We start from the raw sequence: 26362 nt of genomic DNA, 5'->3' as shown, positions 1-26362 counted from the left end.
CAGCCCCTCAACCAAGCCGGGTTTAGCCGGGCGACCAGACCCGGGTTTAGCTCGGTAATCGGGACATGTTTATCCTCTCAACCAAGCCGGGTTTAGCCAAGCGCCCAGTCCCGGGTTTCGCCCGGTAATCGGGCCGGGTTTAGCCCATGTTTCGCCCAGCAACCAGTCCCGGGTTCCCTGGCGGGAAGGGGCCGCGGCCGCCCGCTCGCTGCCCTCACCGGTCGTGCAGGCGGAGCGGCGGGCGCGGCCGGGGCAGGAGGTAGAAGCGCACGTCGGGCTGGGCGCTGAGCGCGGCCCAGAGCAGCTGCTGCGTGTCGGGCTCCAGCGGCAGCGGGAAGGGCGGCGAGCGGGCGGCCAGGCGCTGCCAGAGCGCGGCCGCGGTGATGCCGTCCAGCCCCTCCAGGGCCACCTCGTCCAGCAGCGCCCACAGCGGCTCCATGGCCTCCATCCCCGCCGCCGCCGCTTCCGGGCCGGCGGCGCGCAGGAACTGACGGCGGCCAGGCGCGACCGTCGCCAGGGAGACCGAGCAACAGGCCCGGCCCGGCCCGCGCTGCCGGGGGTTGTGTCTGCCCGGGGCCGTCACCGGGGCCGGTGTCTGCCCGGGGGCCGTGACCGGGGTCCGTGTCTGCTCGGGGGCCGTGTCCAGGGTCAGTGTCTGTCCGGAGTCAGTGTTTGTCCGGGATCAGTGTCCGTGGTCCGTGTCCGGGGACTCTGCCCCGGGATCTGCGTCTGTCCGGGGTCTCTTTCCCCGGTCCGCATCTGTCCGGGAGCTCTGTCCGGGGGTCAGTTTCCGTCCTGGGTCCGTGCCCACCTGGGGGCTCTGTCCGGGGTTATTGTCCTCTGGAGGCTCTGTCCGGGGTCTCTCTCCGGTGTCAGTGTCCAGTGTCCCATCTGGGGCCTCTGTCCCGGTCCGTGGCCGTCCTGGGGCTCTGTCCGAGGTCAGTGTCCAGCCAGGGCCTCTGTCTGGTGGGTCTGTCCCGGGTCTGTGCCCATCCTGGGGCTCTGTCCGGGAGTCTGTCCCGGGTCCATCTGGGGCTATGTCCGGGGCTCTGTCCCAGGGCTATGTCCATCTGGGGCTGTGCCCGGGGCTCTGTCCCGGGCCCGTGTCCATCTGTCCCGCCTTCGTGTCCATCCGCGGCTGTGTCCGGGATCTCTCCCGGGCCCGTGTCCATCTGGCGCTGTGTCCGGGATCTCTCCCGGGCCCGTGTCCATCTGGCGCTGTGTCCGGGGTCTGTCCCAGCTCCGGGTCCGTCCGGGTCTGTGCCCGGGGCTCTGTCCCGGCTCCGTGTCCATGTGGGGGCTGTGTCCCGGATCCGTGTCCATCTGTCCCGGGTCCGTGTCCATCCGGAGCTGTGCCCAGGGCTCTGTCCCGGGTCCGTGTCCATCCTGGGGCTGTGCCCGGGGCTCTATCCCGGCTCCGTGTCCGTCCGGGGCTGTTCCCGGGGCTCCCCCGAGGCGGGGCCGGGCTCTGGCAGAGCTGCCCCGCGGTCGGTCCGGGACAAAACAGGCGGTTCTCTCTTTGGTACAGAGCTCACCGCAGCTGCTGCTGGCACGTCCAAACTTCGGGCAGTGTAAGAGCACACCCTGGCACAGCTTGCGGCAGCGGTGTGGTGAGAATTGCTGGAAAAATTCAGGTTTCCTGAATGGCAAGCCAGGTAAAATCTTTAATTAAACACTTCAAATAGATACAACCTCAGCAGTGAGTAAGCTGTAGGATGAACTGACCTAGCAAGTAGCAGCTCAAAGAATTCCTTCCACAGCTGGGCTTTGGGCACAGCTCTTCAGCTGTGCCCCAGCTTCTCTTGCTTGCCAGGTGTGGCATTATAAACTTGTCATGGCATATGCCTTCTACTTTTAGGATTTTTTGGTTCTTCCGTAGATTGTGAAGGGTTTTGAAAAATAAGTAAAACAGCTACTGTTTCCTCTGTTCTTCAGGAGTTTTATTTACAGCCCTGACAGCTTTATGTGTGGTTGAAGGAAGAATGTTTTTCTGTTTATAGCCTTCTCATCTATTGAGGGTGCAAAACCAGTGGTACTCCATAATAAATCATTCAGTGTGACCATTATATTCTCATTTCAGGTTTATGTTAAGACATGGTGACTGACTTTGATGAAAAACATGACGAATATTTAATATCCCTTCAGCAGAGAAACCGGTAATATTCACATTTGTTTCCACTTGGGGTATGAAATATTTGTTGTATTGTATCAAATACCAGCAGCTGTGATGCTGTGCCTTAAAACATTCAGGTGTTTCTCTCTTCTTCCCTTTGCTTGCTAAAAGTTCTTATTTCTAGGGGAGGATACAATGTTTCTTCAGCATTTAATATAGAAATACATTTATTAATAAAATAGTTACTTTTTCCACAGTGGCAGGGAAGATTTTTGTTTATAGAGCAAGAGGTTGTAGATTCAGAAGTAACTGGCAGCTCACACTGTGTGAGGATGTAGTTAAGAGGCACAGTTGTTATGTTGTCAGAAAAACAGAAAAGTGGGAAATAAGGACAGCCAGGTTGCCTTTACAAACTCCAGTGTTTTTCAGACAAGTTTCAAACATTTCTTTTCCTCTTTCTTCATGTGTTTCTGTCACTGTAGCCTGGACAGATGAACTTCATAGCTTATTTTAGAGGCATCTACAGAACTTTCATGCTGGATTCCTTCCTTTAACACAAGAGATTTCTAATCAAATTATATTACAAACTGCTTTGGTAAAAAGACCTTAAAGCCCACAATTATGTTAAAAACGCACAGGTTTCTTTCCTATATAGTATCCTAAAGCAGTATTGGAAAAGGATAAAACCAGTTTTTTTAGTGGTTAAACCAATGTGCATCCTTGGTATCAGAGCTCTAATGCTGACTGCTGGGGACATGCTCTTGGGAGAAGTCAGAGGGAAACCAGGTGGTCCAGGGGAATTCACAAATTGTCACCTCATGATGCCAAGCTCCTGGCCTGCATGTCACCTCACCAAAGGAATTACCATGGCCCTGGTATAACCCATGGTGAGAGGAGAGAAAATTAGAGTTGGAAGAGGGAGAGTAGCTGAAACTGAGCCCGTGGAAGGGCATTATTTTGATATTATTTTAACCAGCATTTAATTTTCTGCTATCTCTAATTGCAGTATTGGCTGGGGGCTTTCTACCTCCAGTTTCAAAATACAAATCATCATTTTTATTCTTGAAAAGAGGCCAACAATTTTTAAGCTTTTTGAAACTCTAAGTGAAATTCTTTAAAATTCTTAAGAAGAAAGGTTAAATATGCAAAATACCAAGTGGAAAAGATAATGTAAAATAAGAAATAACATGGGAAAAAACCTCAGAAAGGAAAAGCTTGGTCAAATTTCCTCTGTCACAGTGTGTGGGTACTCATACACACGTTACAGAACAGGAACAGACCCTGGAAGATAGATTCTGAAAGGGTTCCTTGAACTGGGAACATATTTTTCAGCTTTGTGACATGGTGTGTTGCTGTATTTATTGAAGATCTGACCATCTGTGTATGCACTGTGCAAGGATGAATTATTGGCCTTTTTCCTTCAGGCTGCAGGAGCGCTTAAAAAGAAAAGATCCCGTGCAAATCAGACTGGAGCAGTTGGAAAGAGGATTTTCTCTGTATGTGAATGGAGCTAACTCTGAGCTGAGAAAGTACCCCAGGAAAATCACCCCACACAGCTACCCGAGAAACAGGCTCAGACCCACCAGGACAAAGGGTGAGTGCCCTGGCAGCCTGGCAGAGCTGCACCAGGGCTGCCACTCATTCAGAGAGGTCACTGGGATCCAGGGACAGCACCTCTGGAGCCTGGGGGGATGAAATTCCGTGGAAATCAGGGTGGTTAAGCTGCTTGTGTGTCAGGAAGAGTCTCTGCAACACCCTATCCATTTTTCACTTGATCCCTCTTTAATTCCAACATTTAACTTCCCTGCCTCTCCATTTGTTAAACAGCTCTAACTAAAAGTAGAAGATTAGAAATGTATATAAATTGTCAGGGGAAAATAATGGTATACCTTTGACACATAACACCATTTAAGAGGATTTAAGATCTGATGGACTTCAGTGTTATCCAAGCCTGCTGTCCTGAGGACAAATGACATTTGATGACATAGACTGTAATCAAATTATATCCAGTAATAGCTTCATTAAGCTCATAAATTACATTTAAGCTATAATAGTTGTCTTAAAAAGATAGCTAATCTTTATTTAAATATTTGAAGTGAAGAAAATCAACCATTTTTTTCCCAGTGATTAGCTGGCTTTATGGAAAAATGGGTATTTTGTTTCTAATTTAAGTCTGTCTGTCATCGAGAGCAGTGCAGTGACAGGAATAATTTTGCATGCATGAAAGTATAAAGTATGAGCTTACTGGCCTTCTAATCTATTTAGCATAATGAAAAGAAAGTTGATTTCACTAAATCCCTGTGTAAAGCAGTTTACCAGCCTCAGTCAGATATGTTCACACTTGCTACAACCTATCTCAGAATGTATTTTTAATGTGTGATAGCCTGCTTAAGCTTCATTTTCACCTTAAATGAAGACAAAGAGTTAAAAAAGTTACCTACTCTGATAATTTATTGATTGAAAGTTTATTAATCTCAACAATACCGGAAACAAACTTTTCCTGCAATAACTGTTCCAACCATGGCTCTAACTTCATCTCCTTAATTTGTTTTCCTGCTACACTGGGCACATACTCCTTGTTTGCAGGCTTAGGTGTGTTCAGCTTGTATAATTTCCTGCAGGCTGTGTGGGATGGTGATGAGGAATCAGCTTGTCACCTGGCTCCACTGCTCTCTGTGAAAGTGAAACTTTGTGTGCAATGATGTAAAAATGGTCATGTTCTGGGAAATGGTGGAAATTGGGTGTTCTGTCACACAGGGTTGATACATCTTCTGGTAGCTAAAGAGGGTTTAAATCAATATCTTGGACTTTTTGCTCCAAAAATTGTCAAGGGATGTTGTGGCAGCAGCTCTAGTGGAACTCCTGTCAAGAGAAATTTCCTCTTTAAGTTCTGCTGTGCAGCTGTTATGTCTCAGCTTAACTAAAATTCTTTATTTCTATGGTCCCTTAAAGCCATTTGCTTCAGTCAAGGTAGAATACATGTCTTAGAGATCTCTGAAGACTCCAGTTGCAGTCTCTTTTCTTTTCCTCAACTCCATCTATCAGAGACTGTAGCACCAGCTCTGCAGAAGATAACTCAGTGTTTTGCTGTTTAACTCTCCAGTGGTGTTGTTTTAAACCCATGAAGCTGCAGTGAAAGATACCAACTGAACCATTATCCTGTCATTTTTCCTCTTCCATTTGATTTTGCCACTGGAGTCCAGAATGGGTCACTGCTGGTCTGTATGAGCTTCTTGCCTGGGAGCTCTGCCTTAGCAATTTTGTGGTCTCTTTCCTTTCAAGGTATTTCTTCTCAATGATTAAATATGAGTTTACTTACAGGAATGATTCCTAGCTGAGATACAGCACTGAGTTTTCTTCCCTATCCATCTCCCATGAGAGTTATTGCATCATTTATTACTTCTAAAGCATCCATCTATAGGATTAGTCTTCACTGAAAAATTAGGAATGGGTGGTACTTAATAATCCAGAACAGGCATAAATCCCTCTTTCTGGTTCCTGAAAGTGTCATCATAAATCTGTTTGTCAGGACTGTTTTCTTTGTGTTCCCTAGGAGTAATTACTGATAATAGTGATTGATAAAGTTTTCATGCTTAGGATTGGTAATGAGTTAAAGGAAATGATGGGTTGGAGGGTAGTGAAGCTGGGCTCTAGGTGTGCTGGCATTTCTTTGGGTCTATAACCCACACATGGTTTCACAACTCTGTTTTTTATTCCAGTGAGTGTGTGGGGGGTCACAAATATGTGGCTTGAGGGTAGTGTGGGGGTTTCCTTGGCTTAGGACTAATATTTTGAGGATGTACTTCTCAGTCCTTGCCTAGTCAATAGGCACTGACAGTGCAAATCCCTGAGGGAGTGGCACCAGTGGAGCTGTTCTGTGTGCCCAGAAAAGAACTGGTTGGTATTCACATCCCATCCATCCCATGGGAAGGATATTTTTGTTCCAAACTAATGTTTGTTGCACAGATGACTTGCTCAGCTGCATCAGCCCCTGCCTGGGATTTCAATGACTGTTCTTCCTTGCTTAGAGAGACCTGGTCAGGTGAATCCATGTCAAACTATGACCACTAAAAATCCATCACTAATAGAGTTATGGAATCACAGAACTGGGAGGGACCTTAAAGCTCATCTTGCTCCATCCCTGCCATGGCAGGGACACCTTCCACTGTCCCAGGGTGCTCCAAGCCCTGTCCAGCCTGGCCTTGGGCACTGCCAGGGGTCCAGGGGCAGCCACAGCTGCTCTGGGAAACCTGTGCCAGGGCCTCATCAACCTCACAGGGAACCATATTTTCTAGTATCCAATCAAAGCCTGCTCTCTGTCAGTGTAAAGCCATTCCCTCTTGTTCTGTCACTCCATGACTGGTAAAGAGTCTCTTGAACCACTCAGGTTCTGAGGATGAATTCCTCAGCAGTGGTAGCATGAGTCCTGCCATCTCCCCCTTTCCTACTCACAGCACACTTGAGGGGCTTCTGGGCAGTTGCTTTGAAGAGATGGATTCTCAGAGAGTGTAAGGGAAAGGTGCTTCCAGTTCTCTCCCAAAGCAGTGACTGAATCCAGCCACACTTCTCACAGTGTAAACTCAAGGCAGTTCAGTGCCAGCAGAGCCAACATTGCAGAGCAATCAGCACCAGTGGTGGCTCAAAGGATTTCTGGTGTTCCTTGGGAATAGCCCATTTGAGCTCTGGTTGGAAGGGCTGGTTCTCTTCCTCAGAACAGTCCATTCCTTTTCCCCTCTGTGTTTAGTGCTGTTTTGGGCTTCTGAGACAGAGAGATACTTTGTGCTGGAGCAATAGAACAACATAACAACATCCTGCAATGCTGCGATCACTCCAAATGGACATAAACAAACACTGTTCCTCCAGGATGGTTTTGCCCTGGGCCTGCTCCCTCCTGTCTGCTTGGACCAGCTTTTGTGCAATCTCCTGGTGAACCAGATTGCCCAAGGGCCTATAACTAAAAGGAATCTTTTATGTTTTCCCACATTTAAAACTTGCCATATCAGTTCTCTGAACAGGTTACTGCACAGGTGCATGTAGGGTTGTCCAACCCCCAGAAAAGAAAATATGGTATTGAGAGCTGTAGTGAGCAACCTGATTTAATTCTGAAGTAAGCCCTGCTTTGAGTGGAAAGCTGGACTTGTGAGCCCCAGAGGTTCCTTCCAAATGAAATCTTTCTGTGATTCTCTGACCTTTGTAGGACAATGGCTTCTTTTATTGTCAGTGCCAGTTCCTGCAGCCTTAGGGTGACCATTAAATTATGGCTTAAAGAAAAAAGGTTTTGCATCAGCTGTTTTTCTCCACTGAGAAGAAATGGAAGCTGTAAATCTGTCTTGGCCATAGGAAATGAGATGCCTTTATTTAGGATGCTACTGAGAGTGTTGGTGATGCCTTTGTTCCATTGAGGACGCTGATGTGACCTGCAAGTTGTTTGTCTCTTTCTCTCAATCAAAGCATCTTCTCAAAAATCCATTGTTCCACTCTAAGTTGGGGCCATTTCCACCACAGAGACCCTTCATTCTCCTTGACCATACAGAAATTTTTTGCAGAAGTTCCTGAACCAACTCTTCCTTGCCTTAGAAATGAAGGATAATGGTTGTTTGTCCTTCATTTATGAGTCATACATGAAGAATCCTTCTCTGCACAGTATGTTAAATACCCAGTACATTCTGTTTAATCTGCCAATATTTCATGTTTCCTTAATTTGAGAGTAAATACACACAATTCCTTTGTGAACCCAGCATGTCACCTGTTCACCAGAGCCCTGTCTGCCTTTGGTAGCTGGGTTTTGGGCTCAGTTGGCTTCCTCAGACAGGTTACTTTCTAACCAGCTGGGAGTCGGAATGATGTGTACCCCTGTTCTAGAATGTATTTCTATATTTTCATGTCAAAAAAGGTGGGGCTTCCCTTGCTGTTAAGCTGTTGTATCTTAAAAGAACGTATTCTCTTAAAAACACTTGATGATAACTGTCCCTGAAGAGGTTCAACACTCCTGCTGCTAGAACTGGCCAGGATCTGATGTGGGATCTTTGCAGCTGTTGATTCTATTTATGTGTCAGATTTATTCTTCTATCCTCAGCTGTGGGGAAAACAAAACCACACAAATCCACAAACAGAGGTGTCTGTTTATTGTCTAATATTGGATTTCTGCTTTCTCTCTCCTGTCTCCTAATCCTTGTGTGTCCCTGCTGAAGAAGCAGCCCAGCTAGAAGAGAGTGGGCTGTCAGAACACAGCCCTCAGACTGTCCCAGGCAAGATACAACGCAGGAATTGGCTTCAGGTATGGGGCAGGTGGGAGAAATGGGGCTTTGATTCTTAGGTTGCAAATTACTTCAGGGGAAATTGGTTGTACGTGGTACAGAGTGGGCAGCTGGGGCTCTCTGATGGCTTGGGCTGGATGCTGACAACATGAAATATTACCCTGCCCACATTTGTGTCTGCTTGGAAGCCTGAAGAGGCAAATCTCATTGAAAGGGTTTGGTTTCAGTGACATTCATCACAGAAAGCCTGTACACGAGTGGCTCAGTGTGTCCTCCAGCAGAGTGGCTGCTGCTGGATAGCTCTGGTGGCACCCTTAGGGAATTTATTTAGTGCAAAGGATGGGGAAACTCATTTTGGAGAGACATCACTGCCTGTTACTGCTCTTCTCCATCTTGCAACAAGATTGAGGGATAAAGAAATGTAATTTACATAATTTGAGTTGTAATTTGTTATAAATTCTTGTAGGTCATAGGAGAGGGAAATGCATCTGAATAAAAATACCCTATCTATAAGAAATTTAGAGCCATCAGCTCCACAGTTGTTGGTTCACCAGAGAAGTCTCAGAAGAGAAACCTATTTTCTTTTAGCCTAAAGAAGGATCTGAGTTAACCTGTCAAGGACTTAATTAAAACAATAAATGGGAATTCAGAACAATGGAGACATGTCACCCAAGTAATTACACTACTTGATTAGCCATTGGCCTGGCTGGATGTTCAGTCTGTGCTTGAGTGATGGGATCAGAGGTCTTTGGCACTGTGGATAAGTGTTTGTGCTGTGCAGGTTTTCTTTTCTTTCAGAAAATACTTCACATTCAAGCTTGAAGGCTGCATTACTTTGTTTACCACTCTTACTGCTTAGCTGAATTCATTTTCTCAGCTTCCATTATGGCCTGTCAGGACTTCTTTGCTGAATTTGCCAGATGTGTGGCTCTGTACTAAAACCTGGTTTCTACTTGGGACTAGCTTAGGATGATTCCTTAAGTCTTTTATGCAGTTGGATGGCAAGATAGGAGTTATTATATCCTTATAAACAACTGGAATTATTTAGCTAGGGAAAAGTGCAACCACAGACTGAGCAGTTTCCTTTCCCAGTGATTTTCCATGGGGATTTTTTGGATATCTAGAGGACCCAGCAATTCCTGGCCAAACCTGTCAAACTTGGGCTGTGCTAAGGGATGCTGTGAGGGGGAAAGATGGGCTCACTGAAAGAATTCATCAAGTTATCTGAGGATATTCCCTCTGGGACATCTTTGCCCCTGGCACTAAGAAAATGCTAGAGGGGTGTAGGAACAACAGAGAGCAAGGTTTAATATCCCTGCCCTCTCTGGGCTCAGCAGTAGCAGGTGGGGAGTTTGACCAGGACTGATAAACTGTAATTCAGGGGCCCAAAGATGAGCTCAGGGAGGACAGAAACCTTCTGTGGATCAGAGGAGAAAAGCAGTACTTGATCATGCTGTTGTTATATAAAGTGTGATGGTTACTCTTCTTGTACTGCTGATACACAGAAGAAATCTGATTTCTTTGAATGCTTCTTCTGACAGAAAACTGTGGCAATTAAAACAGAAGAAGGGGGTAAACTCTACATTAACCCATCTCCAGAGTACTCTGAAGATTTTGAACCTTATGAAAGCTTGAATGTGGAGAGCAGCAGTGATGATGATGACAATGGTCCTCTCTCCCAGGTACAGTTGGCAGCTGTTTTCTGCTGTTTTCTGCAGTGTCATTTGAAATGTGATCACGCCCAGGGATCAGCCTCAGCACCCAAACCCCTCTATTGTGGTGTCTTCATTAGAGAATTTTGCTTTGATGAGATGTCACAAACAGAAGGAAAAAAAAATGAAAAGTAAAGCTGCTTGAGAAATCAAGTCTCAATCAGCAACACTACAAAATGTTAAACCTTATTTTTAGGAGGGGGAATATTGTCTCTGTTGAGTTGAATTTAGATATTTCCTGCAAGGAGCCTCTTTCAGTTCAGTTAATGGTTGTGCAAGTGAACATCACTCCTGGGTATCAGGTTAGAGAAAGCTGAAACAACAGCTTTTGCTGCCTTTAGGGTAGTCTTTAAATAATGATGTGAAAATTGTTGCATGTCATTATTTTGCCTAACAAAAATCAGACTATTTGAAAATGTTCTAATCAATGCAGTTGCTTTGCATCAAGGATTGTTGTTGTATTGACTGTGCAGCCTTCCATTTGATCACTAATTGCAGTTTGTTCTAGCACACTTCACAAATGTGAAAGAAAACTAATCAATGAACAAAAATGTATGAATGTTTTTCTGCCTAAGCAATTAATGACATAAATAAAGCTTTTCTGCGTAGTGGAGTAGCATCTGTATATGAAACTGTTAACAGATCTTACCACTGACATCAGACAAAATTCCCAAGCATATTTTCCTAGCTTGCATCTTTCTCTCATTTCTATATTTTGCCTTGATGATTATTTTTTGCTCTACAAACTGGTAATTTGTTTACACTGATGAATATTTATATCTTTTATGTGTTTTTAATAGGAAGCTAATAATTTCAAAACAACTCCCCTTTTCTTTTTAGTCAAGATGGAAATAATTTTGATTTTGCTGGGGCTATAATGTATTTTTTTAATGTCTTGTTACAATGCAGATGCAGAGGTTTCAAAGGAAAAGAGACTTGTACAATTTCCTGTCAAAGAGCTGGAAATATTAGTTTTGACTGTCTTAAAGACATGCTCAATATGAAGGCTCAGGTTGCTTATAAACCCTCTTTTGAGGCTGACTTTGTCTGCTCTTTGTAATATATTTCTGTCAACATGGATTTCCTAACAGGTATAATCTGTAGGAGCTTGAAGCTTTCATTGCAAACTGAATATAGACTGTCACAGTTCATTTGTACCTAAGGTACCTTCAGGTTTTCATTTTATACAGTTTGCTTACCTATATTTATCTCAAAACTCTTAATACCAACAAAGCAGGGGGAAATAAAAAAGCATTTAAGAGACGCAAAGTCTTTTCCTTTTGCATTCATGAAAACCCACAGCTCTCCAGCATCATCTGTGCTGTTTGTGGTGTGAGATGGGAGAGGCAGGGCAGTTTTTTCCACAGTAAATTTCAAAATAGGTTATTTTTTGCATAAAATCCTGTTAGAGTGTATCCACTTCAAAAAACTCAGTGCAAGCTGGGAGCTTAGCCCATCAGAGCCCAACTCTTTTTCTGCTGGTTTTTGAAGTACAGATGTGTACCAGGCAGGACTATTATCATCTATCATGTGCTTAAAAAGGAGTTGCTGCTACATGAGCTTGACAGTCTTGTTGAAAGCATTTGGAAATTCTGGTTTGCAGCTACTCCTCAAACAGCAAAGCACAACTGTGAGACTGCACAAATATGTGCCTTTGCTCTCCCCCTTACTTGCTTTTTGTAACTTATTCCCAAAAATTGGTTTTGCACATAAAAGCTCCTTGGCCTAGAGAATGTTCCTGCTGGATACTGATGAGAAGGAGCACAGCAGTTGTAGGATGATTTTTCTTTACAAGCCCTCATCAAATGAGGCAAGACATGACAGAGGAATGGGAATATTTTTAGCTGCATCATGGCTCTGAGTTCCTCAGATTTTTCTTTCTCCTGGAGAGGGACTGGCAGCCACTCTGGTTTATTCTAAAACACAATTTTGAGCTTTTCTGACAGATGTGTTTATATTGTAGCAGAAATTGAGAAACAGCTTGCCGCACAGTGTGGAAGAGGAGAGGATGGAAGAAGACTCCCTCAGTGATGATTATGACTCTGTTGAAGAGGATGTGTTTTCAGACCCATCTCCCACTGAGGAAGCAATTACAGGCTTTGAAGGCCTTCAGTTGGATAGCAGTGGGGCACTGCAGAAGGAAGGTTCTGAACATCAGGATGCTGGGAGATGCTCTAGCCTTGATTCTGGTGCCACAACTGTGCTGGAGTTCAACCAGGATCAAAGCAGTAAGTCTGTGTCTTGCACAATTCTTCCTTACAATAATCATTCTTTGAGGGAATTGCTTTTAAGGTTGATCATTAGATGTTACTCCGTACCCTTTCAAGTTCTCATGCCCTGCAGCAAACCTGTTGTTTGATCTCCTGATTTGGGACACTTGCATCCTCTTGTACTTCATTAGGAACTTTTTTGGCAAATCCAAAGATACAGACCTGGTTACTGCACCTGCATCACCACTTCTAGACACCTGAACTGAGATTGTCTGTGAGATTTCTCAAGGAATTACCATGTTTTTAGATACATTTTTGAACTGTTTTTGCAGTAATTCAGGCAGCCAAACCTTCCCAGTCTCACCTTTATTTCACATACCTGTTCCAGTGTGTGCTGCTCATCCCTGGTGATTGACATGAACCACTTCTTTTTGTCTCTTTCTGTCTCCTTTGGAGCCTCAGTGTCCAAACCCACAACCAGTCATTAGGTCTCAAAGATGATTTAACAAAGGGTGAAGAGTTCAGGCAGAAACCAGACCTAAGCCTACCTTCAGTATTTCTCAGAATTCCTTCCCTGCTTGTTTCTGGTACAGTAATTGGTTTTGGTTTCTTGGTTTTGTTTATTTCACTGCTTCCTTTTCTTTTTTTTTTCTTTCCCTAATGTGGAGTTAATTGCATAAATTCAGAGGAACAATCTTGGAATAAATTAAGTAGAAGAGTATTCCTTTCATTATCATGGATGTGAGTGGAGTGTGAATGGGGAGAGGGGCAGAAGAAGAGAGAGGAGCAAGGGATGGAAGAGCAGTGAGAACAAAATCTCTGGGAGAGTGCAGGACTTTTTTTCCCAAGAGAAATTTCAGAGCTGTGATGCATTAATAATTCCCAAACCAAAAAGTGAAGAATTACTTCTATGAGCTACTCCCTCTCCCCCTCTGAAACTTCTAAACATGATAACATTTGTGTCTGTATTTTAAGAATTTTCTTTGGTATAACTGTGTTAACTAATAACTCAGGACTTCTTTTTTATTTTTGCTTTTCATGACAGTAATGCAGGTAAATATCTGGCAGAGATGAGATGTCTTGGTACATTATAATACTATTTTTATTTTGTTTGAGTTAGTGCCAGCCATCCATATGTGCATCTGCATCAACAGAACAGTGCCAGTGAAAAGGATGGAAATTATCACTTTTAACTATGCCAACATAATTAAAGTGGCAAAACTTTAGCATTAAAAATCCAATAAATTTTCCTAGGCTGGCTGCTTCCACATAACTTTAAAGTTTTTTTTTTTTTTTCTTTTTTATCTTGCAGAAGTGAAGGCAGTGCAAGTTCTCTCAGCCAAAAGAAAGGACAGTGCTGAAGTGTACATTCCTGTCAAACCAGGCATGCTGAAAAATAAAGGCACTCGGCCACTCTCTGCTGTGTTCCTGCACCAGGACAGACATGAAGCAATGTATTCTAGTAAGAAATAAGAATATATGATGTCAATAAGGAGAGTTTTCATGCTTTTTCTCCTTCTGACTCAGATGCAATTTCAGCTCACATCTGTCATTATGTGAATTTTTTAGCTGTTGCTCCCCTGCCTTTTCTTTTAAAGTGGGATTTTCTGTGGTTCTGTTGTTGTTTTTAACACCTTGAGTGTTCTGACTTCAGTGAAATTGTGATAAAATGTAAAAGCCTGTGAACTTCAATCTTCTGCCATATCTTTACTATCTTCCTTCTCTTTTTGTTTCCACAGCACAAGATTTTCCCTCTCCCTTTCAATCCTTGGTCAGTACTTGCTCTGTGTTTCCCACTTCCCTCGTGGAGGTCTGTTCCCTGTGGTTTTAATGGAAATGTGTGTTCTCCCAGGCAGCAGCTGATGTTTGGTGGAAGAGTTTAACACAACACATTTGTAGCAATACAAAATGCAGAGTCCTCTACCACAATAAAGGCACAGTTTTTCACAGCATGACAAAAGAGACCTGTGGCTGCTTGGGACTGTAGTTGGATTACACCTTGAACACTGACATCAGTCTGCAGTGCTGGGTAGATGTGCCAGTATCTAGGAGCATACTGGAAAATATTTTTCATGGACTGGAGAACATAATTTGAAGCCACTGCTGCTTATTATAAATATCTTCTGCTAAGGTGTGGTCTTTACCTGGGGAAAAACCCCAACAAAACACAGCAGATCCCAAATGTAGGGGCTGAAGTTGTGACTGCAATTGTAGTTCAGTGCAGTCCTTAACTGAACAAGTCTGATCAGCTTGAGTTTTGGAAGGTCTGAGGTGAAGTTTTCAGACCTGCCATACTCTGTGGTCAAGCTGCTCTTTTCAAAAAAACAGAATCCAGATGTGTCCCAAGAAAGCACTAAGGCCAGTGGTTTTGAAAAGCCAAAATAATTAGTTTCTTAATTAGCAGAAAACCAAATAGAGAAAAAAGAAGTTAATTCTTTTTGGCTTCAGAATAAATCCCCTTTGTAGCTTCTGAGACCCTCACCCACCATCTGTTGAAGCAGATGTTGCTTTGAATTCCCAGAGATGTGTGCTGCATTTTCTCAGGTTATAGTAGTGCTGGTTGGAGCTGTTTCTGTCCAACTACTGTGATAAATCCTAAATTAATTTCATTTCAGGTGGATGATAGAGTACAGAAGAATAAGCAGGTCTTTATTCCATCCCCGTTTTTGCAGAGATGACTGATGCTTGTTGAAAGTTTTCATGGGTGTATGTGCAAGGAGTGCATGCACACAAATCTCAGCTCAGTCTGAACTTCTTGTCTTTTCAAGGTGGACTTGATGTTACTTGCACTGTGCTCTCTTCCCTGCAGCACTGAGAGCACTCTGGCACTTCAGTTATTTCCCCTCACTCTAAATGTCTGTACAACTTCAGTCTCTTCTCTTCCCTCGACTTTTAAAGCCCTCAGATATAACCACTGTGCTTCTCTTTTATCCAATCTCACATCATCTGTTGTTAAATTTGATTTCCTTTCTTTCAAACCTGTTTCTAGGCTGTGATGTTTCTGTTTCTCCATGAAGTTTGGGAAGATTGGGATTCGTGTGGGCATTGTGATGACTGCTTAAATGACAAGGTCATTTATTTTGCCTTGTAAATAGCAACTCCTGATTCCCCTTGTTTTGCTAGAAGTCTCTGGGGATTCCTACATAATAGCTGAACACCCCAATTACAAATTCCTGCTGTGCTTAAATTATATATACTTCATTTCAATGGACTATTACAAGGCATTTCCACTAAATACCAGAACAAAGCAATCTAAAAGCATAAAAATTATGGTTCTCATTTGTTGGTTCTCCTCTTCTTATGATGCTATTTTAACAGTTGCCTAAAGAAGATGTGACTTGGAATCTTAGCATAAAACCAAATTAGGGGAATTCAGCTTCATTTGGGATGGTTATAGATGCAAAAAAGCCCTTTGTCAGGAACTGAATGGGAAGTTTCAGATGTTGTAATGTTCTGTACATGTATGTCCTGAAAAAATGAGTATTTCTTCCCTTTTTTTGGTCCCAGAGCCCTTAAGTCGACCAGAAACCTCCCTTTCAATAACCAGGAAGAGTGTGTGTGAGAAGGATCCTGAGTTCTCTGTTTCAGCTGTTGTTCAAGCAGTGCAGATTGAGAATGAATTCTTGCAGGGAGATCTGCAAAGGCAAGCAGCTGCCACCAACCCCCAAAAGGTATGGCAGAAAAAAAGAGAGCTGTTTGTTCAACAAGCAAAACCCCCATGATTTACAATCCCTTACACATTAGGATTGTGTATGAATGCATGGTGATGGCCTCTAAGTGTAATTTAATTTGTATTATTCTTCCAAAGCGTTGTTTCCTTTAATCTGCTTCCTCAGGATGGCATCCCACAGCTCCCTCTTGATTACAGGGATCACTGAGCAGCTGATAGAGCAGCCATATGATGTGTCTGTACAATCAGATGCACAGCTGCAGGCCCACTTGAGCCATTTCCATCCTGCAAGCTTCTGAAACAAGGCAAAGTGGGATTTCCATCCCAGTAAATCCTGTCTTCCTCCAGGACTCTGTAACATGGACACTGCCCCCTGTTAGTGCATCTCTGCTTTTGGAGCAGAGCTGTCCTGGACACTCCTGGATCTCACTGAGGATGAGCTGGGGAGGGTTTTCTGCCCCAAGGTGTGTTCATCTCTTAGCTCCAGAAACCATGTTTAAAAACAATTAAAAACTTATAAGCAAGGAAGTCGAGAAAAATCAACAAAAAAGTTGAGTAGAGTAGAGAAAGACCCCATAGCACTGTAAGAATGCAGCACTTCTGTTTTCTCTTGGGTGTCTTACTGATAGGTCTTTATTTAAAAAATAAATCATTATGGTATTCTAATAGAATTGAGAGGTTTGGGGATTTTAAGAGACTTGATGGTTTTGGAGGAGAAAGTCTAGTAGACCTGTGCCAAAGGTTTGGCTAACCCTGAATCCTACCAAATGTATACAATGAGATTTTATATATATATATATATTTTTATATATATGTGTGTGTGTGTGTATTTTACAGTCCTCAGAATTTGCTTCTATGTTTTCTTCCACACAGAAGATCAAGCTCCAAGCTCAGCTCTTTCATTATAAATCAAGACCAATTCCATGAAATGTTCTTTAACTTTATAGAGTTACAGATGAGCTGGGCCCAAACTCATGCTTGTTCCAGAGATGCAGATTGATGCTGTGTGGTGAGAACAATCTGAATGGAACATGTTCATCTTTTTCTTACTTAGGAGACATTTTCTGTTTCATCTGTTCTTTCTGCAAAGGCTGAACCTCCAGAGAAACGCCAGACAAGGACTACAGTGACCAGAGCTGTTGAGAGATTCTGCCCTTTTGGAAGCAGGTATATATTTAGATCTATTTGCTTTAGGATAATTTCCTTTTTAAAGAGAGGTTTTTTAGAATGCCACCAGTCCAATTACTACATCTGGTAATCTCCAAATACTTGAGACACCGTGGAAGTAGCAAATCAGGCAGTGCAGCCTTGGGCCAGTTTCTGTGGAGCAGGATCTGCCAACATCTCACTTTATGGTCCTCAGATCACCTCTGCATTCTCTTCTCACACTGCCTCAGAACCAGCTGGAAATGGAGACCAGATTTTTAACCAAACTCTGTGTATCCAAGGTGGAATGCTGCAAAAATTGTCATTTGGTGTTGGTTACTTTTTCCTGTGGGGTTCATCCTATCACCTCTTCATCTTTGCACCAACTGTTTCTTAAAAATGCAGGAATTATGAGGAAATAACCCAGAATATGTAGTTTCAGACAAAAGAAGAGACTCCTGAAAGCCTTTGTGGAGCATGGGGGCCATTCTGCCTGTGACAGTGACAGATCCCTGGCTGTTGGCAAAGCTGGAGTAAATTCCATGTGGAGAGAGAAGGTTTGTGCATATGTACACCATAATTGGTGCTTCCCAGTGCTACTGAAATAAAAGTACATTGAATGAGCTGTATCCCTCAGTTCTGCCCTACATCAAGTAATAAACCTATGGCAGGGTGAAAAAAGAGAATTTGTCACTGTTCATCAGAATGACAGAGGAATCAGACAAAGAACAGAGAGTTAGTTGCCTTCTCTTCAGGCTTTTTAAGAGTGTTGATGTGTGGCAGAATTGGTGTAACCCAAAATGATTGATTGAATGTCATCCAAATAGCCATGGCTTTGCAATCTTTTTTTCTTCTGACCCATCAGTTTTGCAGTCTGAACAATCTTTCCTTTCACGTTTTCTTGGTTGGTCACTGCTGTTTTTACCATATTTCATTTTGGTCTAGATGACAGCCAATATGGATGTACATGATGCCATTTATGTGACCATGGAACTTCTTTCCAACTGGGGGAATCCAGCAAATGTGGGCCTGAGCCAGGTGGAATTCTTTGATTTCCACAACCAGAGGATCTTTGTGTCTCCTCACGACGTGGACATTCGAAATGCTGACAACGCAGGGGATTTGTGCTGCCTGGTCAATAACAACTTAAATGTAAGACAGCTTAGTGCTGGGGGTTCAAATCTCTCAGTATAATATTCCTATAATACTCTATCTCCAGGTTTTTTGTTCAGAAACATTTTGAACCTCACTGGATAACAATTTATCTGATAATTTAACAAAAACCTACAAATATTGCTTCTTATTAACAACTCTCCTATTCAAGATGTTGGTATTCAGTTCCAACTTTGTTTTAGAACTGGAGTAATCCTTGTGGTCTCAATGTACAGAAGCTTCACTGCTATTTTTTTTCAGATGGATAATACAAATTTAAGTAAATTTATAAAGAAAATGTGTCTGTTTTTTCTTGTTCCCTTGTTATCTTTTTGCCTAGGGAAAGATAATGGAAATATAAGACTGTGTAGGTAGTTTTGAACAAGAGATTAAGAAAAATATATGGCAGGTAAGAGTCTTTCATGGCTCCTGTGTGAGATAGTAAGATGAGGAGACATGAGGGGCTCCCACACTAATGACAATGAGCAAAAGACAGAGACTGGTGTGAAAGAATTAGCAAATGTCCACAGCCCTCCATACAGCCACAGTTTTATTTGTGCTGCACATTCACTCTGTGCCATTTTTCATGGGCCTGTACAGCAAGGATTCTAGTAAAAAATTAGTATGATTTTAGTGGATGAGGATACTGATGGACTTAGTCCATTAAAAACATAAATTACAGCTCATTTCATGCTAATGGTGCTTTTCTGCTCTCAAGGTAAATGAGATTTGAAAGAGGACAAATATGCAGTATTTTGAAATTTAGTTGAAACTCCTTATAGAATATTATTTCCAAATATTTTCACCTGAAGCATCTTCCTTAATTTCTCCTGAGAATTGTATTTGGGATCTCATAAATACCCATTCTCCTTTTTAGGCTGTGCTGGCTGGCAGGTGACACTCAGTAGTAGTGGTGGTAGTAGCAGTTGTAGTAGTGACTCTCAGACTCTCTAGATATTTATAAATTATGTAGTAATACATTCATTAAGCCATTTTGAACCTGTTACTCTCAGTATTACTCATACATTTATAAATCTCATTATTCTTAAGAAATGAGCTTTTATATTGCATTGATTAATATATTCCCTTGATTCGTGACTCTGTAATCTCCTCTCTTGAGGCTGCATCCCAGATGGCATCTGGGCAGGGAATTTGCTCTTAGGCTGTGGGTATGGGGTGCCTGAACTGCAGATTCCTTCAGAAGGCAGAGCAGCACTTCCAGTTTGTGCACATTTCAGATCATACAGGAAGGCTTCAGGGTGCATTAAAACCCAATAAATTAATCAATCTCCAAGCAATGAACATTTTCAACAGAACAAAAACTTGAAATAAAAACTTATTGTGTGGAAAACTCATTTTACCATGCTTAAAACACTTCCATCTTTGATCATTTAGATCAAAGTACTTTTGTCTTTGAGAATACTCTCATTGAAGATGAGGGATTTTATTTTATTAGTTTATTTATTACCCTTGCAGACTTTTAAGAAGAGCACTTAAACTGCTTCCTTCCTTGCATTTTGTGATGTACTGTAAAAGAAAAAAAATGCCTGGCAGAATATCTGGTGCTCTCAACTTTTTAGATTAAATAAAGGGAAGGAATTTACTGTGAGGGTGGGCAGCCCTGGCACAGGGTGCCCAGAGCAGCTGTGGCTGCCCCTGCATCCCTGGCAGTGCCCAAGGCCAGGCTGGGCAGGGCTGGGAGCAGCCTGGGACAGTGGGAGGTGTCCCTGCCATGGCAGGGGGTTAGGACTGGATGGTTTTTAAATTCCCTTCCAATCCAAACCATTCTGGGATTCTCTGAAAATATTTAATAAGTCTTAGATTAGGTATTTATTGAAATTGCTTTCCACAAGCCTTTTTGGTTCTTATATGCATATAGAGGTCTTTTAAACCTCAGGATAACAAGGACAGGCAAATACTAACAAAGGTGTTGCTTCCCCCAGGGAACCTTAGACCTGTGTCATTCCTCTTCACAGTGCTTGATGCTTCCTTTACTTTCCATCATTTACACCTTCAGTCCCACAAAAAGCAGTGCCAATCTCTCACAAAATCTTAAGATTAAAGGTGTTCACTCTCCCCTTTTACCTTGGTCCAGTGAAAATACAATTTCTTCTTCTTAACATACCAGGTTCACCCTCATGGTTCAAAGAATTTTTGGGTTAGATTTTTCAGCTCCAAGAAAATAACCCCAGGCTCAAGTACCTCTTGTGAAGGCAAAGACATGAGATCACTCTTTGGGATAAAACATGAGAGTCCTCCACAGTCTCTTGAGTTTTGGCATGGATCCTTCAAGGTGACTTGAATTTCTGGTGTCAGATCTTTGGCACCCTCATGGGGACTGTAACACCTGTGAGTTTGTGTAAGCTCACCAATATCAGTTATTTCCACTGATGAGCAAGATGATCTCCATGGCTGCCTCTCACTCAGGACACAACACTAAGCCTGGCTCTGATAAATCTCTGTTTTTGGAACATTGGGTGCAGTTTTACAGAGAAGCCAGTGAGAAGCAGGAGCAGATCATTTTGGTGCTGAATCAGGTACCCTCCTGTGAAGGCACCTCTGGCTCTCAGTACACACCAGAACCTATTGATTTCTGGGGAGTCAGCTCCTGCCTTGAGAGGTCTGCAGATGGATTGCTTATCTGATGTTGTCTGCAGTTGGGAAATTGTTTTTTTAACTGTTCTTATTCAAACTATGGCTTCAAAAACATGATGCAGCTTTGAAGTTGACCCTGGAGTTGGGTTCACAGTGATTTGAGGGCTGTCCTTCATTTCTTTGATGTCAAGAGGCTTCTTTCTTTTTAAGTAATAAAGGACAGAACCTGTCTGGCACTCTTATGGCTGTTGGTGCTCCAAACTGGTGTTAAAGCAGAAACAATCTCCCAAAGCTTTTTAAGAGGCTTGGGGCAGAGACCCATCAGAGTCTGGAGAAATGAAGAGAGGACCATGGTGAGGAGAGTATCTGATAGCTATCATATTCATGCTGGCTCTGAGCAGGCTCCAGGGTGCTGTACTTACCATTGTTAGACACACAGATAGAGGACTCTGTGGTTAACACCTTCAGGAAAAACTGAAACACTCTCTTCAGAGAGAAAGGTGTGGAAAAAGACTGCCTGTTATCTTGTGGGTGTGTATCTGTGTCCTGTGTGTCCCTGAGAACAGGAGGGGAACTAATTTATCAGCTACTTTCAGATCACTGGTATGTAACCTGCATGTGGGTAACACTGAACATCAAATATATTAATATTGAACATTTTGATTCTGAAACTTCTTCCTTCTGAGCTGCCAGATATCCTTTTCTTACATTCTGAACATGTAAAGATAGCAGTTCTTAGCAATGTCCAGAATTAAGCATTTCTTGGTACTTTAAAATCTCTTTATTGCCAGTTATATGTAAAATTCAAGTTGGGAATTCTGTGATGTCTTAGAAAATTTTCAGAGTAGAGTCCAGTATAACTCTGAGGAGTAGACCTGTAAGTGAAACTGATTATCTGCAAAGCCTGATTAAAATAGAGGCAGACAATAAAGTAAAATTCTCAAAGATTCCCCTCCTTAGAGGACGAACCAGAAGCAAAGAAATTGTGAAATGATTGTAGAATGCCCATTGTGCTCAGTGATCCCCCCTAGTGCCAGCAAAGCTGATTAATTTGATAAAAATAAACTGGGCTTGCTCTGCCTGTGCTCTGAGCGTGCAGATGTCTCCCTGGGACAGCAGGCAGCTGACCTTTAGCTCATTGCCAGCTTGTTGGGAGCTGTCTGGCAGGCGGGAGAGTGGGATTTACTCTTGGGAAATGAGGCTGAGGTTTTGCTCTTTACGTAGCAGATTTTATGAAACCTTTACTTTCCTAATGGCCTCCTGTGCTGCTGGGGGGGTGGGGAGTTAATTAAAACACCTGCTCCAGGAGAAGGAGCATTAGTGACAGTCTGCTTGTCTGTGTTTTTAGCTCCCCGAGGAAAGCTGCCTTTGGATGTGCCCTTTCCACCCACCCGTCCAACTTTACTTTGTTATCCGCAATCCCACCCGCTCACGTGACTTTGGTATATCCAAGATCAAGATTTGGAATTACAACACAACAACTCCCAGTGTAAGTAGTCTTTTCTCAACTCCTCTTTATATTTGCTCATGCTTTGCCTAGGGAAATTCAGTGTGCTCTTCTTTCTAAAAGCACGAAATAAAAGTAGATACAATTTCCTGTAATAAAACAGGAGCTGTGAGGTGTCCCTGTCTGCTGTGAAATTTGCTTTTGTCTTAATTGTAAGTGCTAACAATGTAGTGATAATGTTTTCGTGGGCACAATGAGCATTTGTTTTCAAAGCTATTAAAGATCACTAAAGACCTAATAAAAGGCTTGCACGTCCTGTCATTAATCCTTTACTGTGGTGAGAAATAGAGATACAAAGGTAAGTGCATCTCAGTATTCAGGGCTTTCAGCTGTTTAATCACAATGTAAATAAATACGTGTTTAAATATCTGTTTTTTGGTGTCTATAAATATAAACAGGCTGACTGTTGCTCAGTTTGGGGTTTGTCACTTTAATCGTAAAATGGTTTGGGTTGGAAGGACCTTTAAGATCATCCAGTTCCAGCCCCCCTCCCTGGGCAGGGACAATTAAAAAGTCCACTACTGTGTGCTCATAATAAAACCAGTCATCTACTGTTACAAGAGAGACATATCATGGCAGATGGCAGATGGTCTCTTGTCTGTGTGTTTGAATGTCACCATGAATATCATTCTTGTTTGTACACTGCAGTGTTAAGAAAAAAAAAAATCTCAGGTACTGGATCAAAGAGGATTTGCTGTCCTGGATTATAAATAAGAAGCTTTATCCCTCTGGTTTTGCTCTCATCCATGTTCTTATATAAGCACATATGGTAATTTATACGTACGGAAATGGCCGTGGAAGGGACAGCTTAAAACAAATTTACTACAACATGATTTATATTTCTTTTCCTGGAATTTTAATAGCTTTTCTCACTAAAATGTGGTCTACAGGATGTTCCATCATCATTAGAGTGTGCGAAAGGGCTGCTGTTCTTGGAGGTAATGGTATGATTTGTTACCAAACCTACTGAATAGAATGCAGGACGCACACAGAAATGTTTGTCTGTGTTTCAGGGCTCTGCTTCCTTAATAACCTGATACAAGGCAATGTGTAAAATCCATTGGGAGTATAATCCTATGGATTTTGATGGAAAAATTTCTGTGTGCAGAACACACAGAGAAATGTTTGTCTGGTTTCAAGGTTCTGCTTCTTTAATAACCTGAAATAAGGCAATGTGTAAAATCCATTGGGAATATAATCCTATGGGTTTTGGTGGAAATGCAGCAGTTTATCCTTGCTGAAGAAATGTCTCATTATCCTTAGCATGAAAGAATAATACAAAGCAGTTCTGCCTAAGTCTGTAATTTGTCATGAGGAAGTTTCGTCTAAGAAGTATAAAACCCCAAAAGACAATGAATGAACAATTTTCTTCCTGCTAATGTAAATCCAGAGCCAGATTTCTGTGTAGATTTTGGGAATCATTCTAACTGCCTTCTCTCCCTCAAAAACCACATAAGTGAGAGATGTCCAAGTACTGCTTCCAAAAATAGGCCAAAAATTAAGTCAGGCTGGTACTTTTGTATATTTGAATTTCAGAACTTGAGACTGGAAGGAGAAAAAAATATGTCTGAAGGAAGCTGTAAAAGTCAGATGACATCATTGTCATAGATTCCTTAATTCATTGAATTACAAGAAAGGTCTCAGAGGATGTTTCATCTTGCCTTTATTTACTTCAGTTGAGGCCTCCAAAAAAGGAGGTGAATTTTAGTCTGCAGGAAGGGAACAAGTGTAAGGGCAGCCAGTTTTTTTCAAATTTATCTGCAACAGTCAGACACTTTATAAGTACTTGATACAGCCTTGAAATTGCATGGTTAATGGTGCTATTAAAACTTTTTTGAAAGATCCAGTCCAAAGTGTGTTGTATGTCTTCACAAAACTGGGAATGGAATCAATACCTAAATGCATTAAGGTCTTAGGTGCTCTCCAGTTGAATAATTCTCTTCTTCAGGGGGTTGCCTGTGTGTTTGTTCCTCCTGTGCCTATGTTCCTGTCCATTCTCTTGGGGCTTTTTTTCAGTGCTGGTGTGCCTGTAAGGATGGAGCAGCTTTCTTCCAGCACAATCAGTTTTGTAGAAGTATTTTCTTTGGTTCTTGGCTTCTTTTCTACTGCTTCTTTTTCACACTTTTCTGAAAAGTCAGAAGCAATTTCAGGTCCTCTGTCCAGGAAGAATTCTCAGAAAAGTGCCTCTGGTTTTAGGCTCTATCCTTTGTGCATGAATATCACAGAAATGGCCAGAAATACCATCCCTATTTTCTCCTTGGGAGGCACTGTCCCTGCAGACACCCTGGGAGGGCTGAGGGTGCAGGCTGGGAAGGAACATCCAAAGGAACCAGAATTATTTTCACAAAATCTTTTTTCTTTCTGACAGTGCTCATACCCACTTGTTTGTTCTGAGGCACTGTGACCTTTTAATTACTCTTCCAGCAAGGAAAAGCCCTGCCTTGGCTGAAGTATTGAGTGGTTGTTTACAGGGTGGGATTACTCCTGAGGAAGGGATTTTTCCAGCCTCCTCACGCTTGAGGAGAGCTGAGCAGTGGTACTGGGGATGCTAAACTGTCAATCTTTTCCACCAGAACAGATCACTAAGCAACTGGAAACTCAGAAGAGGGGTGGGAGGGAATGAAAAAGAGCAGTTCTTAGTCTTGTGCCTGCATATGTTTGTTCTTGGAGTCTCTTGGGATCTGTTCAGATTTTTCCTCCCTGAGGCTCAGTCTGCTCAGGATTTTGGTGCAGATTTTCATCAGCTCTCCTGAGCTGTCAGCTCTTGGAGTGCCTGCCCCAGTCCAGTCTGTCTCTGTTATCCTAGAAATACCTGGCTGCTTCATCTTGGTACCCTTCAGATCTTTTCTGCTTCCTAAAATACCCATCCCAGACATTCCAAAGCATCAGAGAACAGTCTCCCACTGACTGGAAAAGCATTTTTGAAGTGAGTGACCCCTTTTTGGGCTTGACTGTCCCTTTTCCAGGGAGAATGAGCTCCACTATCTCATTTTGTAGAGTTTCTCTGCCTACCTGACCTCCTCTGCTGGTGAGTGCAGTGGGATTCATTTTAAAACATGCTGTTCTTAAGAAGTTGATTTTAATTTAAAAAGATGACATTGACAAATACTTTTCAATGTACATCTGTATTTTTGTGGTCCCCTTCAGTTTTCACCTATTTCCAGGTAAAAATGCAGAACTAAGGCCTGGGTATTCCTAACAGTAGTAGGGCTGGAATATTATGGAGAAATGTTCCAGTTATCCTAAATTCAGCTGTGACTGTTCAATATCTCTAGCATTTAAGGAGGACATTGGCAGTTTAGACATATAAAAATTTTAAAAATAGCATTATTGGGACATCCTGATAGTCTTTCTCTTCCAGGCAAAGCCATGCAGGTAGTTTTCAACAGATGTAATTATTGAAATGTTCTGATCCCCTGTTAGATCAATCTAGCAGTGTCCTCATTCAAGGGGAAAAAATATCCTGTTTTATGGCTGACTGCATCAGCACAGAAATGCAGCACTTTATGATCCTACAGGAGTTCCACAGGCAGCCAGGCCATAATGGCCAATTAAACTGGTTTTACAGCTGCTCACTGGGAACTCAGGGAAGGTTATCTTTTTCCTTTCAGGAATGTGTCCTGCATTCCTGCACCCACTCCCCTCCCTCACCTGGAGCTTTCTTGTCATGTTTGCATCCCCTGCTTTTCCTCTGGGTACATCCATATTGCATTTTTTTGGCCTCAGAGATGTTATTATTGGGAAGGCAACAGGATGGAAGCTATAAAAACTTGTAAGGCTTAAACAGTGTGTGTTCAGGAGTGAAGAACCAGAAACTTTCATGCTTGGAAGGGAAGGAGTGATTGGTTTAGTCTGGGAGCAGAGGAAAATGAAAATCAGTATTCAAGGAGAACTGACAGGCTGGAAATGAGCAATGAAACTGAAACTTCTTACTTTCACAAAAAGCTTCTTAGTTTTCACAAAAAGAAGCAAAGAACAGAGAGTCTCTGAAAGACTCCAT

The 26362-nt window shown here is 42.5% G+C and overlaps 2 protein-coding genes across 11 annotated transcripts in view; one reads left to right on the top strand and one right to left on the bottom strand.

The window, feature by feature from the left end:
• The window catches only part of GTF3C1 (general transcription factor IIIC subunit 1), a 40210-nt gene extending 39762 nt beyond the window's left edge, over nucleotides 1-448 (bottom strand). Inside the window, exon 1 of the mRNA XM_063171162.1 lies at nucleotides 219-448. Coding sequence (XP_063027232.1) covers nucleotides 219-448 — 230 coding nt within the window. The remainder of the gene's footprint in view (nucleotides 1-218) is intronic.
• A 101-nt stretch (nucleotides 449-549) lies between these two features.
• Nucleotides 550-26362, top strand: part of KATNIP (katanin interacting protein) — a 56536-nt gene continuing 30723 nt past the window's right edge. For 2 of the 10 annotated variants that reach the window (XM_063171159.1, XM_063171153.1), the window contains exons 1-13: nucleotides 570-647; nucleotides 1529-1655; nucleotides 2081-2156; nucleotides 3538-3707; nucleotides 8305-8390; nucleotides 9912-10052; nucleotides 12049-12310; nucleotides 13605-13754; nucleotides 15800-15963; nucleotides 17017-17129; nucleotides 17545-17665; nucleotides 18054-18260; nucleotides 22204-22344. In XM_063171159.1, the coding sequence (XP_063027229.1) occupies nucleotides 2095-2156; nucleotides 3538-3707; nucleotides 8305-8390; nucleotides 9912-10052; nucleotides 12049-12310; nucleotides 13605-13754; nucleotides 15800-15963; nucleotides 17017-17129; nucleotides 17545-17665; nucleotides 18054-18260; nucleotides 22204-22344 (1617 nt within the window). In that variant the 5' untranslated portion in view covers nucleotides 570-647; nucleotides 1529-1655; nucleotides 2081-2094. Of the gene's footprint in view, nucleotides 648-1528; nucleotides 1656-2080; nucleotides 2157-3537; nucleotides 3708-8304; nucleotides 8391-9911; nucleotides 10053-12045; nucleotides 12311-13604; nucleotides 13755-15799; nucleotides 15964-17016; nucleotides 17130-17544; nucleotides 17666-18053; nucleotides 18261-22203; nucleotides 22345-26362 lie in introns of all 10 variants that reach the window. The other 8 variants (XM_063171157.1, XM_063171151.1, XM_063171155.1 and 5 more) reach the window with 7 other exon arrangements.

This window comes from Melospiza melodia, chromosome 18 (genome assembly GCF_035770615.1).
Source record: "Melospiza melodia melodia isolate bMelMel2 chromosome 18, bMelMel2.pri, whole genome shotgun sequence".
In the NCBI taxonomy this organism is placed as follows: Eukaryota; Metazoa; Chordata; class Aves; order Passeriformes; family Passerellidae; genus Melospiza; species Melospiza melodia.
This window is presented reverse-complemented; position numbering and strand designations above follow the sequence as displayed.